This window comes from Puntigrus tetrazona, chromosome 16 (genome assembly GCF_018831695.1).
Source record: "Puntigrus tetrazona isolate hp1 chromosome 16, ASM1883169v1, whole genome shotgun sequence".
NCBI lineage: Eukaryota > Metazoa > Chordata > Actinopteri > Cypriniformes > Cyprinidae > Puntigrus > Puntigrus tetrazona.
In genome coordinates, this window is record NC_056714.1 from 25,885,610 (window position 1) to 25,905,796 (window position 20,187).

Genomic DNA, 20,187 nt, shown 5'->3' on the forward strand with positions numbered 1-20,187 from the left:
TTATGTAGCAGTAAGGGTGTTGTGTTGCTGTGCAGTTGCTAGGGTATTGTGAGTGGTCGCCAGGGTGTTTTTATGTAGCAGTAAGGGTGTTGTGTTGCTGTGCAGTTGCTAGGGTATTGTGAGTGGTCGCCAGGGTGTTTTTATGTAGCAGTAAGGGTGTTGTGTTGCTGTGCAGTTGCTAGGGTATTGTGAGTGGTCGCCAGGGTGTTTTTATGTAGCAGTAAGGGTGTTGTGTTGCTGTGTAGTTGCCAGGGTGCTGTGAGTGGTTGTCAGTGTTGATTAAATCACTAACCTTAATATGAGCAGTTGTTACAGTGATGCATGTCTTGGCAAACAGCAGTAATAAGTAGAGAATGACTGTTCATGTAGGCAGTAGTTTGAATCTCAGCGGGAGAACTTTCTCTCGCCGGCAAATTCCACATTTCTTCCAGTTCTGTCTCTCTTCAGGCACAAATGAAGGTCGCTCGACTCATTAACTTCCTGGCTGAGTCTGGCTCACCCCCGGCCAGTCTCACTTTCAACATCACTCACCACAGTCCAATCAGCCCACTTCATTGATATATATAGAGAGACTGACACCAGAGAAGACAAGAGAGGACAAAGGAATAAGGAGACGAGACAAAGACAATCAAACAAACAACGAAGTGAGGACAACCTGTAGAACAGGATATCACAAATTGTATCTCGTCAGTCGTTTTTCTAGACAGAAACGAGATTAAAAGGAGAAAATGGAAGATTAATGAGCTCAAGAAGAAATCAAAGTATGCTTAGATGCACCAGCGCGGTTCAGCGTGATGTCAAACCACCAATTACAGTCCAAACAAGATCATAAATGAAACCTCACCGCAGCGTAAAAGAGATTAACATTGTTATGGGTGGCTGTCAGATCGCTGCTATGTAGTATCTAGGGTGTCATGCATAGATGCCAGGGCACCGGTATACAGTTACTACTACAGTGTGAATGTTTGCAGTTTTGCATTATGGGAATGTTAATTTAAAACACTTTTGATTGTTCTTTTAATGTTAAGGTATTTTTAAAAAAATTGATAGGTTTTCTCTGTATTGTTTCCGGGGTGTTGCTCAGTAGCCTGGTGGATGGTTGCCAGGGTGTTGCCATGCAGTTACTGCAGTGTTGTGGGAGCTTTTATTATCAGCATTCATTATGGAATTTAAACTTACTTTTGAATTTTCTGAATGTTGTTGTTGGATAGTTGTCAGAGGCATTGCAAACATTATGAGAACGTTATTTATCTCTGAATGTTCAGATTTTTTTATCAATTAAGCATTGATAATGTAGTGCTATTTAGACACTAGGGTGTTCTGGGTAGTTGTCAGGATGTTGCTATGCATTTTCTATAGTGTCATGGATGGGTGCTAGGGCATTACTATGCAGTTACTATAGTGTTGTGGGGGTTTTTTTGCACCTTAAATTACATTGCATTTATTTCTGAATATTCTTTAAATGTATTCAAGTATTAAAAAAAGAGAATAGGTTAGGTTGTGAAACTAAGTAGTTTCTAAGGTGTTGCGGATGGTTGTTAGGGCACTGCTGTATATACATATATATACATATATATATATATATATATATATATATATATATATATATATATATATATATATATATATATATATATGTATATGTATATATATATATATATATATATATATATATGTATATACAGCAGTGCCCTAACATATATATATAATATAGAAACTACTTAGTTTTATATATATATATATTTTTTTTTTTTTTTTTTTTCATGAACAATGCATAAATCATTTTTTTGTGCTTACATTTTGAAAACGTTATTAAATACCAAATATTTTTAAACGAACATCCCATCATCATTACTGGAAGGATGTTGGGTGTTTTGAGAGAATGTCGTCAGAACGTTTTGAGAACGTTCCCCGTTCGTCTCGATACAAGCAGGCATCCCGGTGTCCAGACTCATTTGAATGGCTGCCACGTGGCTATCTAATGTCCGAGCTGGAATCAATACGGCTTCATTGATTAGCCAGCGCAGAGGTTTAAGCGCAGTGCTGGGAGGGGCCCGATGTTGCTCTGTAGTAGATAACAGGGAGGCATGTCAGCACATTTCATCAGGCTCATCTCATTTTGAACGGCTTCCAGTATTTTCTCAAATTATGCAAGTAAGCGTGCCATATGTTGAAACAGAGCACCCTCTGAGGTGCATCATCAAAATGACAAATACAACTTACCTGACGATGCACACAAGACAGAGAGCCAAAGACGCATCTCTGGTGTCCACTTAAGCGTTCGAAGAGACAGTAGATAAAAAAAAGAGAGGTAAAGACAACAAAACGAGGCAGATAGACAGAAAGAGAGAGAGAGAGAGAGACAGCTGAAGACATGATTAAATTTCAACATCTATTACAGCTCAGGCTTTGATCCGTCTTCAAGGCTTCTTACTCTGGGCTGTACGTTTTGAACTTTCCGTCTTAAAAGGTGAATCTCCAACGGCTGTTTCATCACATATTTAATATCAATAATTTACGCTACCCTTGGGGGAGAAACAAAATTAAGTACACTCTCCTTTGCAGGTTAAGAAATTTAAATGAAGCATTGATAAACAGCAGTGGGATAAAAAAAATAAAAAAAAAAGAATAAATGCAGTTTATTTTATTGCTTGAGACCCACAGATGTTGCCTCACTCTGCAGTGCCCTGCCAAAATGAATGTTAATAAAGCTACAGAACAACCCTCTTAATTGGTTAACAGTTAGTTTAGTTAAAGGTAAATTATGGATTTTTTTAGGTTTAATATTTTATCTAAAACCTGTTCAAAACCAAATCCTTGCCAAGCCTAAAATACATTCAGAGCTGTGGAGTTTAATTTGGTGAGAAATACTTGCATATATATATTTTTTTAAATGTAGAACTTTGATTTATTTAAAAAAATATTTTATTATTTTACATTTTCGTTGCATTTTAGTTTTTGTAATGGGTTTTTCTCATTTTTGTTTGCAAACTATGTCGTTTTTCTACATTTATATTTGGTGCCAAGTTATAATAACATGGCAAGTGTTGCTTTTGGAACTAGCTAAAATGAAGAAAATAGCTTTTTAATATTCTATTTTATTTCGGTTAATGTTTATTTGAACTGTAATAACCCTAATTACAATGCATATTGTTCAAAACCATTTTTTTAAAATAACTGAATACCTTAAAATGACTTTATACTATTATAAAAAATTGTTTTAAAATAGAAAATGGACATTGTTAATTTACTATATACAAAATATGAGTTTTTAAAAAAAATTATAACTTTTTTTTATTAAATATAAAACATTTTCTACCTCATTTATTTGTTTATTTTACCAATGGCCGACGCTCGACGGCACCGAGAAGTAAACGGGGTCAGTTTTGATTTCGCGTTGACTTCAGACCGGCAGCCCGTGGCTTTTTTTTTTGCGCTGATTCGCTTTCAGTGTTTCAATTTCAAGGCGATTTACAGGCATGAAACGTCGCATTAGAAAAGTCAACAAAGGCAATTGCGATCACAAAGTACGGCGTGCTCAACTGCGGCAGCGCTAACGCTACAAATGGTGCAAACCTTGAAAATGAAGCAGATTAACGGTGAATAAATTACTCCTCTGTGTAGTAAACACCCCCTCCGTTCCTCTACGGCCGTGGGTTGTTTTCTTCACACACTTCATTTGAAGGAAAATTAAGGCTCAAAAACAGCTCTGTGGTCAGAACTTCTCTCGTTTCCCATAAGCTGCTCTGTTTGGATGCTCGGTTTCGTGTGTTTCTATTGACTATTATAAGGCTGTTATGGGTGATGCAAAGAGGGACTCGAGGTTTTCTTTAACGTCCACTTTTTTTCCTGCCTCTTCCATCTGCAGTCCCCCGCCGGGCCCTTCATTCTCAGGGGTATCTGCCATCCCTCATTGGGCAATGCCAGACTCTTTCTCTCTCTCTCTCTCTCTCTGGCTTTCTTTCTTGACACAGAGTGGAGAGTTGTTGCCGATGACCTATTCATGCAGGCTTTTATATAAAGGACCCCTGCCACAACATTCGTAGACCTTCAATGAGGGATTTCGCTCCGTTGGCCGCTGAGGTTCAACGAAAATTAGAAAAAAAAGAGACACGCTTGCGATGCACATTTTGAGGGCACCGTAAAAGACCGTTAAAGGTGTCGTTCGTATCGAATTGTCTTGGTGATCTTTTGGAGCTAACGGTCGAAGAGCTTGATCTACAAAAGCACGCGACTTTCAGAAGTCAAGTTGTTGAAATGTAGGCGTGCATTAGTGACATGAGCAATATTTACATGCTGGTGACAAATATAGGCTGAAGTTTAGGTTCATTTGCAGAAGCATTTCAAGCTATTTTAGTATGAGTGTGTGTGTGTGTGTGTGTATATATATATATATATATATATATATATATATATATATATACACACATCATGTATATATATATATATATATATATATATATATATATATATATATACATATATATATTAAAATAAAGTTGATGATTATAGGACGTTTTATTATAGGAAGTAGTTTTTCTACTTGAAATTTCACATTTAATTAAATTTAAAATTTTAAGTCTAATTAAACATCTGAAATTGAACAAAATAAGTTTTGTTTTAAAGTAAATTCTAAATTAATTTTATTTCGGTCTTATTAAAAGAAAAACGTAGCTTTAATAATTAAAAGCTCTTTCAAAAGTAAAAGTTACATCATTTTTTGTCTAAAAAGCTGGAGTTCCTAGAAATAAAATAGTAAATCCTACACCAATTTTGCCTTAAAAGCCTGAAATTAAAATAATAATAATAATAATAATAATAATAATAATAATAATAATAATAATAATAATAATAATAAATCATTTTCATGATTTCAAAGTAAATCCTGCACTCTGTGTTACAGTAAAAAGCATAAAATTAAATCTTACACCCTTTTTTCAGTCTAATTCAATTTCAGTCAAATTAAATATTACTGTTTTTCCCAGTCTCATTATAAAAACATTTTTAAATCACATTTTTATTACTTTCCACTCTTTAAAACACAAAGGATCACGTATATAAACGATCATCCGTACAACAGCATAAGACCCTAAATAAATATATGAATAAAAAAAGGAAAAAAGGAAAAATAAATAAGTCCTAGGAGTTTTACCTGTCACATAAAAACGATAATCAGTCATATTTTATTACTATGAATGTTTTGAAGTAAATCCTACACAGTTTTCCTCTTCATAGTGGATAGTTTTAGCTGAAATTGAGATATTGCATTGCATTGAGTTGTGATTAAATTTTCAAACGCACATGAAAAGCAGTAGCTCCGGCTTTTTTAAAACGTATTTATTAAATACATGAATGGACTGTCTTTCTTTCTTTTGCATGTCCCCCCTCTCTCTCTATGGGCCTCTCTAAGGGACGGTGATTACAAGTGAATGTGTGCTGCTTGTGTCATGCCAATTAATGAGGAAAGCTTAAGGCCTGTGTGAACGCAGCGAGAGGAGAGAGCAGTTGTGCCATCTCCATACATTTCCATACTAAATAGCCTGGAAAGTCCTCCTCTCTCGGTGGCACTGCCACAAACTCTTATTGGCAGACTCGCACACTTCTGAGCAAACTTGGCCCGGAGCGCAACCTTTCCAGCATTCCCGAGGACGCTTGTGCCGAGGAACGTCTCCGGAGCGCGGGATGTTGCCCGGCGATCCTGCGCTGCTGTCAGACTTAATGGCCCTATCACATTCGCATTGGCGAAAAATAATTCGAATGGTAATTATCTGAAAATTGCATCAGTAATTGAATTCCGGCATGAATTGCGGAGGTAGGTGGGTCAGTGACGTGACGCACATTTTTGTGTCTGCTCTTAGTAAGTTATTCAAAAACACAAATTCAATTCTTACGGACCATGACTTGAATACACTTCTCCTGTACCCTAATTAAAATTTGTTAGGTCAAAAGTAAAAAAATGTGGTTTGGCTGCCCGGAGAATTTTTAAATGAAAAATTATTTTCACATTTTTTTAATTAATTCATTCATTATTGTTTTAATTCTTATGTAGCTTTAATAATAATAATAATAATTTATACTGATACAATAAATAATTTAAATATTATATTAAAATACAACATTGATAGTTATATTGTTTATTAATGAAAGATAAAGCACAATATTGTTTTATATTATATTTTATATAATATTTTATTACATTTTATTTATGTTTATTGTGAAGAGCTGAAATTCTTAGAAAAAAACTTTAACAGTATTTATTATCATTTATATTATATTATATTACAGTAATGTGATATATAAAACAATAAAAATTCTATTATTAATTTTTACATAGTTGTTTATTTTCAAAAGCTGTAAGTCTTATAAAAATAGCTTAATACTAGTGCTGATAAACGATTAATCACAATCAATTAATATATTCATATGATTTTATATGTATATATATATATATATATATATATATATATATATGTATATTTTATTTTTATTTTATTTTTATTATCAATAACAAAAATCTTAGTAAATTTATCAGAAATCTTCTTCTTATTACTATTAAAATAATATAATAAATCAAAAATATTATATATTTTTAATCGTTAAAAAAAGAAGTAACAAAACCATTAAAAATATTGTTTTATATTCACAATAGAAAAGGAAGGTAAATTCAGGTTTCCAAATGTGACAAAAAAAACTCCAAGAAACCTTGAAATAACTATAGAAAAATATCATCCAGGACATTATTATGTTTCACTGCTAAATCATTCTTGGTTTTCAGCGAAAAACTGTGTTTTCAATACGTTGTCAAAGAAAAACCTCCAGCATCCCTGCACTTTAACACTTCCAGGGCGAACAAGTAGTCATTTTAAATGTTTAATAGTGCTTTGACAAGACTTGAGAAAGGCACTGCAGGTCAATTATCGTTAAAGTGTTAAAATACTGAACTGGAGCCGAATGCGGTTCGGTGCTGATGAAGCTGACCTCCGTCTCAAAGCCAGGGCTCTCGCTCAAGCATCCAGTCACTCGTGGCAACTATACGAGCACTACAGCTATGCCATCTAACCAGACACAGTGAGCGATGTCCCCTCCGATGCTGCTCTTGCTGAGCAAAACCTATTACTGCTGCTCAGACCTTTTGGAGGCATGAGCGGAGACGTGCGGCGTTAAAGCGACGGTAAACCCACCAACCAAAATGTGGCGAAAATGCAACCCGGTCTCTTAAAAACATGTACTTGCGTGCACGTTTCACAGCCGTTTCAAAGAGAAATGTCGCTAAAACGCGGCTTCAATATGTCAACCCTGGCACATTTCATTACGTCGATGTAGGTATGCATTACGACGCTTCAGAATCGAAATATCCGTGGACTACCGCTAAAAGCTAACGCTCTATCAGCTTGGAAATATGACCCACAGCAAATCCGACCCTAAACCTGCCAGACAGCGTTAGCAAATGCAAAACCGATATAAAAACACATTTGTCGACGCCGCTTCGGCTTCCTTTTACACAGACCTCAACCGTTTCGTTTCACGGGATTCAAGCTCTTCGCCTCTCAAGTACATCTCTGTACTCCTAAAAGAGCTGCCGAACAAACTCGATGTCTATGAAAACACATACATAAAGCTGGATGCTAACGTTCAAAAGCATCGGTTTCCAAATCTCATTGGAGGTCGTAACATGATAAGCAGATGTGCGAAAATGACGCAGAAGGAATAAAACGGGAAGGAATAAAAGGTTTTAGAGTTTTAGTCTCTAGTGTTGATTTCTTTTGGAAACTGCAGTGATATGTACTCATTGATACGTATTTTGTGTCTCGCTAAAAAGCGCACTCAAGCACGTTCACGAGATGAGACCGGGTAGTGAAAATCTTTCGGCCGTCGAAGATTGGGACCGCGTTCGTTTCTTCATCAGATTTGGAGAAATGTAGCATTGCATCGCTCGCTCAGCGCTGGACGCTTCTGGGCGAATGGGTGCCGTCAAAGCTAACGGCTAATAAAAAAAAAACAATCCGGTCCATCAGTTAACATTTCGAGAAAACAAAAGGCGTGCCTTTGCATGAGACAAATAAATTTCGATATTCAACCGATCAGATGCTGCCATCTGGTCTGAATCAAGAGAGAAATCTGCACAGACCGAACACAGAGAAAACAAAACGCGTGTGGATTTTTGACGTGAGAGATGACTTTTGAGTTATTACGCACTCTGTGTCGTCCAAGACATCAGCTGTATTTTGTGCAAAAGCGGTGGTTTAAATTTAAAACGTTTTGAAGGATTTGTTTTCGTTTGATGCCATTATTCTTTGCGAAATAGAGCCTGGCAAGCGTGATCAGGACCCCGAAGGTTTGTTTTATGATAATGACTGGCCGCCTGTAAATGATCCTGCATATTACACAGCTGCTTACCAAACGCATAAACATATGGACGTGAAATATTGATTTGAGTTTGAAATGATTTTATTATGTTTGAAGAAAGAGACACGGAGAGATATGAGAGACATGAAGCACAACTAGAAAATCACTTGGCTTGTGATGAATAAAGAAACCCAGAGAGATTTTTTTTTGAACTTGTAAATAAAACAGATTATTTTATAGTATGTTTCAGAAGGAAATAGCGAACATAGAACTGCTTTCAAAAATTAACGAGATTTTTTGCCATTCGTGAGTGAAAATGATAAATCTAATGCAAATACTTCAGATAAATGCGCAGTTATTAGTTATTTATCGTTAGTATCTATATGCCACGCATTACTGTTAGATCTAGTTAACGCCTCAAAGATACGTAAAAAAAAAACGTAATATTGTTTGTGATTTTAAATAAGTAAATCAATTAAATCATGTGCGGGCTTTAATGTATCCGATTCATTTTGAAATCACATTGAGAAAAAATAAAGATTTGTCAAAGTTGTACATTGTTGCAATTTCAGGTATAACTCGCCATCCATAACTGCGATTGTTTTGTGAAAATAGTTTTTGCTCTACACTTTTGTCACAGCGTGAAATTACCGAGAAATTGCATCGTTTTTTTGCAAGCTGTTATTGTGTTCGAAAGAGGCCAGAAAAGTCCTTCAGCAGATGCAAAGCATCGTAGGTGCGTAGTTTCACTGAAATAACACGCTTTATTATTCAGTGTCTTTTTGTGCAAGAAATATCAAAGTAAAAATAATAATCGGAGTTTCGGAGGGCTTTTACGTCATTGAAGTCGCAGTAGACACAAATATAAAAACCAAATAGCATTAGGGTTTGATTATCTCAGATCCGAATGTGCCGGCCGATCAGCTGCCATTGATAATATATACGAGCCGGAGCAACATCACGAGTGTGTGTCGCCGTTGTGATGATGGCGCTCTCGGAGGGAGTCGTGTGGGCGTGAGCGGGTTCGAACAGAAAAATGACAATGATAAACCAAAGCAGGTCGCAGAGACTGTAAGAGTAGCGCCGGCGAAAAAAATCTCGAGACTTATCGAAAAACGTGATTGCGTTTGAAAAGGTCTCGGGGCTGTCACAAAGAGCTCTGAACGGATGAGGGACAACAGCTTTCAGATGGCAATCTTGAAATGGAAATTATACCTGCTCTGGTGAAATCTTTCTCTGCGTGTCGAAAACAAACAAAGCGCAAACTCCTCCAAACACACAGTAAAACAAGACGGGGTGATTCAAATCAATTACGGATTAACGAAAACCCTTTGCTGCACGAAGACAGCTTTGTGCCATTGAGTTTTAAAAATGTCGTTTTTTTTTGCTTTCGTGTTAACGTTAAGGCAACAGTCCGGTTTAAAACACGCGGGTGCGTTTGGATAACGCCGAACGAACGTTCTAATAATGTTGCCGGACGAACGTTCGTTCGTAACATTGAGAGAACCTTCCCAGAACGTTTCCTGTCAGCTTGGCTCTCGTTTGACACTAGCCTGCATATTAAATTTCATTAATGTGATGAATGCAACTCATCGGGACGGAAACGATTCAAAGTCAAGGCGAGGTTTATGAGATCTCCAACCTTTTCGCTATCGATTTTACAGACAAGATGCCAAATGAGCGTGCTTACGAAACATTTTTATGCACGGTGAACCGCAAAGCACTTTGCACTCGTAAACCAGTTAGATTTGCATCAGAGGTCAAATCCCAGCCCGCGTGGACATATCCCGTTGAAAGAGTTAGCCGCGGCGCTCTTATTAGCGGTCGACCGTCTCGAAGCGACAGTAAACGGTGGCTTTTCGAAAAACGGTTTTGAGCGAGATATCCTTTTAAAGGCTCGGTATCATACAGAGTTCGCGTATTGATATTCAAATGCCGTTGCGACGTCCCTTCGCTTCAGTCAGGGCAGCCATCAATCTGCGGATGACAGTCAACACCCCGTTAGAGCGCGATTCTCCAGAGCCATCGACCTTGTGAGAGAACGGTGTGAATATTCACCAAATTACCATCAACGGCGTGAGCTGTGCCAAAAACGCAACCAAAGCCACTGTTGTTTCTGTGTAATGTAATATAGCAAGTTCAATTAAAAAGTTAAATTGCGATCGCGTAGTGACAAACCAACTGGACTGACGAACTAATACGACAAAGCATCAGAGAATGATTGAACCTTTCGTTTTTCTGGTGACGTTTTCCCTCCGAAATATCACTTCCTGGAGGACGATTTCATGTAGCAGCCGTTTTTGTTTGTTAAATGTGTTTCCGTTATGCTTTTTGAGTTTGCATAAATATACAGTTAGTTAGTTGTTGTTCTTTGATGGAGGGATCGGGGCCAACAAATGAACTAATAGAACAAAACATCATTTAAATCCAATTAGTGGTGTTTTCCCTCCAAAATGATGTCACTCGCTGAGGATGATGTCACGAAGCCACTGGCTTTTGTTAAATAATGCAAGTGTACAAAATATTAACAGGACGGGGGGTAGTATGAATGCCAGTGACCTATTTAATTGCGTTTTCAGTGTTTTATTTGAACCTAGCTTGTTACTAGGACTGTTTCTACCTATTTGTATTTTAGGCGAAAACAATAACAATAACGTCCACTCAAACCAAAGGAGTGAAATGCATTTGTAGCTAATTTGGTTTTCATCTTCAAAAATTGCGAGTTTAATATTTTATGTAGGCTATCAAGTCAGATGGGCGCGCAGAAACGCAGCTCGCTTTATAAATGAGCCAATAAATCAAGCGCGTTATTTCTAAACACTTCTCTGCTAAGTTTCCCCACGCAAAACAGCTCTCCCCACAGAGGACATAAAGCACTAATGTGCATGTCCACGCAAACACCTTTCCTCCAGTACTGCAGTGCACTGAGCGTGCTATAAATCACCTTATATTATCATAGCGCTCTTGGAGTCTCCGCCCCTCCGCGCTCACGATTGGTCGAATCTCCTCCCCGGCGCCCGGCCCACTTCCCCGCCGCCCGCCGATTGGCGGAGGAGATTCTCCTTGAGCTGTCAATCAGACGCTTCTTTCGTGCTCCGCTCCGAAGCGATGCACAGCGATTCTGATTCACCGAGCACACACAGCATCCCACCAAACCGTCTCAACTGTCGCTTTTCTCTTTTTCCGTGGATGCCTCGCACTAAAAGAAAAACAAACAAACAAACAAACAAAAAAAAACAAACCCGAGGAGATATACGCAATTTTTTTCGCGCAAGGATTTATTTGGCACTCCAAACGCCAAACAGATCGCGTTGGGTCTCCTTGCAAAGGGTCACTTGGGAAAATCGACCCGTCTTGTGGCACTCCTGACACACTTGGAAGATTTGTAGACTGCGGACGTTTCGCGAAATAGGACGCGCGGACGGACAGCCGCGGTTCATGCGTGTTCCCGTTCGCAGAAGATACACAAAAAACGGACTGTTGCTGCAAGAACTGACACAGAGAAATAACAAACCGTCAACTCAAAACATGAGCTGCGCAATGTTGCGACACGCGCTCGCTTTGCTCTTGGCGTTGCCGTGGAAAGGTAAGTTGCAATTCTTAAAGCGTTCTTCTGTAGAGAACATGTTCCTCACTCGTTCCTTGCCTCATTCTTTGCTGGGACCTGGAGTGGAATACTAATGCGGCTCCGGGGGTCTACCTGCCAATGAATCATGTGTGTGTGTGTGTGTGAGTGTGTGTGTGTGTGTGTGTGATCAAATCATAGAGACAAGTGCGCTCCACAACACACGAGTTCTGCATATCAACACTTGTGGAAAAAAAAAAAAAAAAAACAGGCATTCCTCGCCTCTATCTCTGTGTATAAAAGTCAATGGATGCCTTTACACATTTTGACCCCGATATTGTTGTTGTTTTTTTAATGACCGACATCGATGTGTTTTTTTTAGGTGCCCGGTAATAACCAATATGCAAAACAGCCGTTTAACATAATTATAAATGGTCAAATAGAAATGATGTTACACTAATAATTGCGTTAATATATTCATTACATTCAGAATGCATTATACACGCATGCATGTTTAATTATAAAATGTTTTTATTTCTATATTATTATATTTTAATGCATTTAATTATAATACAGTTGTTTGCACAGGGGTGTAGTGCCATGGTGGGGTGCTATATTTTAAAGATCCAGCAGGTGGCATTTATTAGTGGACCCCGATATGCATAATCGCATATTGAATATTTTTTATTTTCACATTTCTGATGTGCAGCATGCATATATTCTTAACTAAATAACCGTAAATTGATGACTCGTCGTGCATATTTTATTATCGCTGTCGTGGGCCTTGCCGTTGTTATATTATATTCATAATCACAGCCTTTTTATTAGCGTGCATTCATATAAATTTGCATTCGAAATGTATATTTATAGTTTTGTCATTTTAAAGTTAAACAGGTGGCGATGTTGTGGGTAGCGTTTCTCCAGAGAACCAGCGGGTGGCATTTATCGGCAGACGTGACATTTAGAAACCGATAATGTTATTTTTATTTTTTTTAAATATCTAATATCCTGTATGCATTTAACAATAAGCAAACAGCCACGAGACTAGTGACCTGTGATGATTTTTATTGTTATTACCGTTTGGTTCTTTGCTGTTGTTGCTGCCGTATTTTATTTTAACATAGTCATGGTTATCATGTTAGCGTAGGAAACGTAAAGTACATATTTGCATTTTTCCAATAAATTAATTCGTTAATGTTGAACGTACACTGCTGTAATTGGTGGATATTCTTTAGGCCCAGCAGGTGGCGTTATCGGCACAACCGATATTCAGAAAACCGATAATGGTTATTTTTGCTCAGTGTCTGAAGTGCAATATCCGAACAATAATAATAATTAAATGTTAATAGCGTTCGTTTCGATTATTTATTAATGATGTTGTGGTTATATTAACGTTGCCAAATAAATAGCTATTATAGTAGCATATATTATTTGCTGATTAAAAATATTTCATTCGTAATTGTTTGTGGCTGTTCTTTAGAGCTCCAGCAGACTTCCATCCGATTCTTTGCGAATATGGTACATGCTGATTATCTATGTGCGAGTTCTTGCCTTTGATTAACTCTCAAATGCACGATCGCTCGATATATTTTCGTTATTTCATCTCATGCGAACCTGGCGAAAAATCTCATAGCAGAAACAAATGTTGCATTGCTGCGGGTTTTGACACTAACTGTTGGAAAAGCGCCGTGTGATTCGCGTTTGACATCTACTCTAAGCTCTCGCTCTTTTTTTTGGATCGTTCTGAGACTGCCGTACTCGGTGAAATGGTTAATATCGAAAAGATGAAGAAAACCAGACACCTCTGGGTGATTCGTATGGGTTTGGAGTACTATTGTTGTATTATTGATCTGTCAGAGAACGCATGGGGCATCAGGGAGGGAATAATAGCTCTCAGTGTGCTGTGAATGGATGAATACTTGCTTTGAAATGATGTTTGATTTCACTTTTTGAGCCCTTTACCGTGATGAACACGAGTTTAATCATTCTCGCCCTGTGGGGGGAGTTTTTCCTCCACGCAGGCGCCCCATTTCTGATAGAGAACCCTGTGTGTGAAATGCCTCTTGTGCCCCGGTGCATGCACAAAAAATGCACTTCGGCGCCTGTTAGAGCTCGCATAAGCGCTCTGTTAATCGGAATGGATTTTCATTATTTGAAGACAGTGCCGTTTATGCACAGATCGATGTGAGATTAAAGGAACAGCCCACGCAAAACACGAAAACTCTGTCGCTATTTATTCAGACGAATCTCCGTCCGGCTATCCTATGCGCGCAGACTTCTCCTTCCGCGTGACGGGACGCAGGCGGGCTGCGAGCACCGTACGCATTGGTCCTCGCAAGACGGATACTTCGAAGGGCATCGCGCGAGCGAAGAGCACGTTTTAATTTTCACGTCAGCGTGTGTTTTGGACGGAGGGAGGGGTAAACTAGACACCCCGGGAGTTTGTTCTCCTCAGACTCAACAGCGCTGATGATGTTTGCTCAGGGAAAATCTGTCTGAAACTCATTATGGTTTTTTTTCTCACAATTCAGCAGTTCCGCACAAGGGAAATTGATTCAGGCGTCTGATAATTTGATATGTACTGACCACATAATTTACACTCGCTCACAGTCGCTGGCCTTTCCAGCGTTCATTGTTTTTTTCTCTTCCCCCTTTTCCATTCGTCTAAGTTTTCGAAAAATCTCGCTAACCCAAATATATTTTTACTTGAGTGACTTTGTCAACCGGTCACTCATAAAAAAAAAGTGCTTGTCTTTTGAATAGAATCCAAACAAACAACAACAAAAAAAACATCTGCCAAATGCATAAATATATATTTTTATACCCTCAACCTTATGAAATATTTTTAGAGCATTGGCTTCTCTTTTAAAATACCGAAACGCTTTGTTTTTGAATATCGCACGTCTTATTACCTGACGGATATCACTGAAATAGGTCCTGGCACATCGCATCTGTCTCTGTGACAGAATTAGACTCCGCAGATCTGCAGTTTTCATAAAATTAAAAAATAGCCAACACAGTAAAAAGGTTCTGAATAAAGACTATTGGAGTATGTTTGACAAGAAAATACAATTTCAGTATACATCTATGTTTAAATCAGTGTAGTATTTGATTGGAAACTGTATGAAAGTCATTGCTACATTATTATTATTATTATTTTTAACATTTATTTGTACAATTTTAACACAAACGCCATTTCTTACATATACCAAATTTAGCCAATGGCTATTTTTTATTCACAAATTTATTCAATAACTTCCATTTAAGCTAATAATTATTTTAGAGAAAATGGCTAAAATACTTTGCTTGCAATTTAATAATCCTTCTAATTCTTCTATAAAGGACCTTTTGTGGAATGGACGGATTCCACGGATGTTAAAAGTTCTTCACGGAACCGTAGATTCCAAAAAGAATCTCGAGTGCGCTTTTTAAAAAATAAAAGGTTCTTTTAACTTTTAACGCGCATGGAATCTTTCCGCTGAAAAAGGTTCTTTAGATAGATGGTCCCTGTTCGCTTTTCTGAGGAACCAGAATCGTTTCTGTTCCGGAGTTTATCGATTTCGCTGAAGTACCGTGTCTGATACCATCCTTCTACCTCGGTCCTTTTATGCAAATGTCTCAAGAACGCAAAAGACTCATTAGCCTCTACATCAAAGGCGGAGGGGTTCCTGTTCTCAAAACGTGTTTAGTTTCATTAGCTCATTCTTTCCTCAACATCACCGGGACTTATTTGACAATGGCGCAGTGGGGTTGTGGGCAGCGCACCAGTAGCTGGAAGAGTTCTGCTTCTCTGCCCTGGTTTTGTACCCTTGAGCAGGTCACGTGACCTACACTTTAGTGCAACATGCATCACCGTTTCCCCTTGACCCAACACAGATGCCCCGAAACGACAGAGGCTGCTCAACGGCCTTTATGTAATCGAATTAAAATGCCGTGGCCTTGACTGACCTCGAAGAGTCAGAAAGTTGAGAGTTCTTCTGCATCTGTTATTATTCTCCCGAAACGAGCCACGATTCGGTATCTCTTTAATTGTCTTTTTAAGACTAATTGCTTTAAATGGGGAGAGAGGGAGAGAGATTGCATTTGTTCTGTTTGTCTTGCAGGGCATATTTTGCTTCGACATTTTGTTTTCACGGTGAATACTAATCACGCCGCAACACAATAAGTCCCTGCAGGGTGTCTAAGGGCGCCACACGAGAACTTTGCTGCAGACTCAAGTCCGTTTGACGTCAGAGCCCGGTTCGTTCATGAAGCGAGTATTAATGATGTGTCATTCGCCTGTTGCCCTTGCGTTTCTTTACATGCAGATACAGTACTGTAAATGTCATCGTGCGCATGTTAGATTTAGGGCTGAAAACCGGGGACAAACATTAAACAGCTGCTGATAGCATTGATATTAATGCATTCATAAATTGGAACTCATTTTGGAGTAGTTTGACAACAGCCTGAGAGCATTTCCTCTAACGTATGCCGCGGCGTTAAAGGCTTTTACTTTTATAATCCACATTTGCAACCTTAAATTACAGCATCGCCAAAGCATTCAACTCTTTGAAAAACTACAAATTGCTTTAGATAAAACATCTGCCATATGCATAAATATGCGCGTGTCTGCGCGTGTGCCGTTCATCCCTAAAAATATTTACTTTTTTAACATCTCGTAAAATTTCACTGCTACTTTTATTCCTAATCCCCATTCGCGTCCTTAAGGTGCAGACATTTTCTCGGAGTAAAAGTTGTTTACGTTCCCGAGCATCATTAAAGCAAGCAGTTTGTCTTTGAACAAACTTTAAATTGCTTTATATAAAAGCATGTGCCGAATGCATGAATGTAATTCTTTTTGACCACCGACCATCTGAAATATTTTAGATCACCCGTAATGAATTGACTTCTGTTTTATTTATTTATTTATTTATTTTTTGGAGGTATCGTACAGAAAGTTTTGCTGCTGCTTTTATTACTAATTCACATTTTACCTTAACTTTAAGCGTACAGGTTGTCTCCAGATAGCGTTAGATAAAAGCACCTGGCAAAGCCATGAATGTTTTATGTATGCATGTATGTATTTACCGCTAACCGCTAATATTTCTAGATCACCTACGATGAATTTGCTTGTTTTTAAAAACATACGCGTTGGACATCACGCATAAAACGTCACCGGTTCTTTCCACATTTGCAATCCTAAGTTACAGATATGTTCTTGGAATTAAACTTATTTACGCTCCCAAGCATCATTAAAGCATGCAGCTTGTCCTCAAAGTAAGCGTGTCTTTGAATAAACTCCAAATTGCTTTTGGATTAGAGCATCTGCCAAATGCACAATTTTTTTTTTTTTTTACTCCAAACTTATATTTTTAGACCACCCATGAATTGGCTTCTCTTTTTTTGGGGAACATTGTGAAATAAAAACAACAACAGCATAGCGTTTTCCTACTACTTTATTGCTAATTCACATTTGCAAACTTAATGTTCTTAGAGATAAAACGTATGGTGCTACTATATATTAGGTGGCCTTAACTACTATGCACTTACTTAAATTAATAATTTGGTACAATACACTTGTTGTGTACATACGTGTTTTTAGGATATCTACATCTGACCCATCCCTTACACCCTAACTCACCCTTTAACCTACCCAAACCACCAAACTTTACCCGTATCCACCTCAATAGCAGCATAAGCGTTTTTGCAATACAATATGAACACAATAACTTGTTTTCTGAAGCACATAGTAGTCAAGGCAACGTAAAGCGAGACTCCCAAGCATCGCCAAAGCATGCGACTTTCCAAAATCACCTGTTGCAAACAAACTTCAGCAGAAAAGCGGATATCGTGTGTTGGCAGGCAGCTGGGAGCAGGTGAACGGCTTGTTCGGTAGATCATAACCAATTCTGCGCGTTAATGCGGTACACGGAGGGGCAAGTGGGTCAATGCGATGGTTTGTGTTCGTTTGTCTCCCCCATTGCAGGACCAAGATGGTTGGCTGGCAAGGAAAGCGCAATGCAACCCATCCTCTGCCAGCCGAAACAGATGCCCCGTCTTTCAAAACTGGCTCCTGTCTTTTTCCATGCGCGGCTCTCCAGGCTTGGCCCCGCTCAGATTCGATGGCTCCGTGTCGCTTTCTGGATCTGTTTGTCTTTGTTGTTGCCGGCTCGAAGTCCATCAGACCTGGCCTGCTTGCACGTCTAGTGGGAAGAAGCCGTTGACGTAATGGCATTGCCGGGGTGGGCTGACTCGATTGCATTGGGCTCCGGGCCTGAGGTTGCTTATTACACCTGTTGGAAACAGCGCTGACAGATGGTGCTTTTTTTGGCGATCTGGACTTTTTAAAATGTGTCGCTAAGGCAATCAAGCCTTAGAGGATTTGTAAACATTTTCCCCACAGATACTAAACCACTTAGCTAAAACCTTGCATTTTATTCACAGACTGCCCGCAGTCCAGCTCAACCAGATGCTAAATGTGCCGAAATAGCGTTTGATTTGAGCCGTTATACTTTTTAGCACTCCTTTTTATGCAAACGAAGCATATACAATGTGTTTTGTTTGCAAAAAAAATCACTATTTATGCTTTCAAACCTTCCAGCATATTGGTTCAATTCATTTCTGGTGTTTCAACATTGCTCTTTTTATCTTTTGCCGTCTTCTTAAAAGCAGCGATGCAACTATGAGCGCCACCTAGCGCCTTATCGTAATCGCGTGATTTTGTTCTATACATATATAAGCAAAGACCGGTCGCTTATAGATTGCATTTTGTCCACGCGTTTAATGTTGCATTCATTTTTAAAGCAATGGCTTTATAGATCACACCTTATTCTTAAAAATCTGCGATTTTTACTATTGAATGCTTTTTTTAGCGATCATGTAAAAATACTGCATTAAGCTCTTATTCATGCATGAGCAAAATTCTAAGTCCATGCATAATTCTATGCAAAGAATAGACTGTCGTAGAACGCGCTTTATTTGCAAAATGCATTTTCCAGTGATCACGTAAAAAGGCGAACATTTGCATTAATTCAGCGTTAAGCTCTTCCTATTCACGAACAGCACTGAGCTGTTAAATGAAGCCATTATTCTTTTCGGCGCAAACGTGCCTTCTTCCTTTGCCGAATGCAAAATTTACTTTACTCGGATAACTTTGTGATTGCTTGGGGACAACAGATGCGAAACTGTACGCTTGTGTGTCAATTTGATCTCAGGAAATGTTGCTGCACCATTTTAGCGTTTAGCCAATTCCGTGCAAAACTCCAAGAGCCGGCTATAATCCATCTACTAGTATTTCAATCGCACCTGAAGCTCGTTACAATTTCACGATTGCAATTTGATTGTGTTAAAAGAGAGATGTTTGCGTGCGTTTTCTGGTGGCCGTGCAAACATTTGCATAAAAAAAGGCGAACGTTAGCATCGACTGAGCGTGTAATCGGTGCCAAGCTCTTATTATGAATAGTTGTGTCGTGAGCGTTTAAACGAACTCATTATTCATTTCAGTGCCTCGCTTTAATGCAAATGCGGGTAATAAAATCCATTTGCTTTACATTAAACCCCAAAAAACATTAACCGGTATATTTGTGTCCATCTTTTATGATCACGCAAGCTTCTTCTCTAAAGAAGCGCAATTCGAATGTTATTTCAGTGCAAAAGCCTGCATCGAATTGAATGCAATCCAGCAAAAAACAAATGCTAAATGCGCTCTATTAGCATTGAGCTGTGAGTATTTAAATTGCACATGAGGCTTGTTATAAATTCGCAAAACACTATTTGGAGCACTATTTGCCTAGTGCAAATGAATTTCATTAAAAAGAGATGTTTGTGTACATCTTCTAGCGATCGTGACAGCACTAATTCATCAGATGATGGAGAAGAGTGGCGTATATCCAGATGCCTGTCGCCGATGAGCACACTTTTCGCATTTTAAAGAGTCGCTTCAGGTGCCTCGCTGCCAAAAAAAAAATTCTTACTCGGTATATTTGTCATTTTTTCCAGTGCAAACGTTATTGACCCCTTACATCGCGTTTCATTCAGTTCAGCCTTGCTCCTAATGCATAGTAGAAAACTAAGCAAAGTTTTTTTATGTTTGTATTTTATATTCATTGCTTTGTTACGCTTGCCAGGTCGAAAATTGTCCGCAAAAAGTTTTTTTGATGAACATTGCCATATTTTTTTCACAAATAATGCTTTTTTTTTCACTCAGCTGAGGTGGATAAGCTCACATCAGTGAGGCTTACGATCAGTCGGCTCCAAAAAGAAACTATTTAAATGAAAACAAGCTGATAAAAAGATTG

The 20,187-nt window shown here is 38.4% G+C and overlaps 1 protein-coding gene across 1 annotated transcript in view; it reads left to right on the forward strand.

Annotated features, from left to right (window-relative positions):
- Positions 1–11,612: 11,612 nt before the first annotated feature.
- iglon5 (IgLON family member 5) overlaps positions 11,613–20,187 on the forward strand; it is a 172,311-nt gene continuing 163,736 nt past the window's right edge. Inside the window, exon 1 of the mRNA XM_043261926.1 lies at positions 11,613–11,932. Within this exon, the coding sequence (XP_043117861.1) occupies positions 11,785–11,932 (148 nt within the window). The 5' untranslated portion in view covers positions 11,613–11,784. The remainder of the gene's footprint in view (positions 11,933–20,187) is intronic.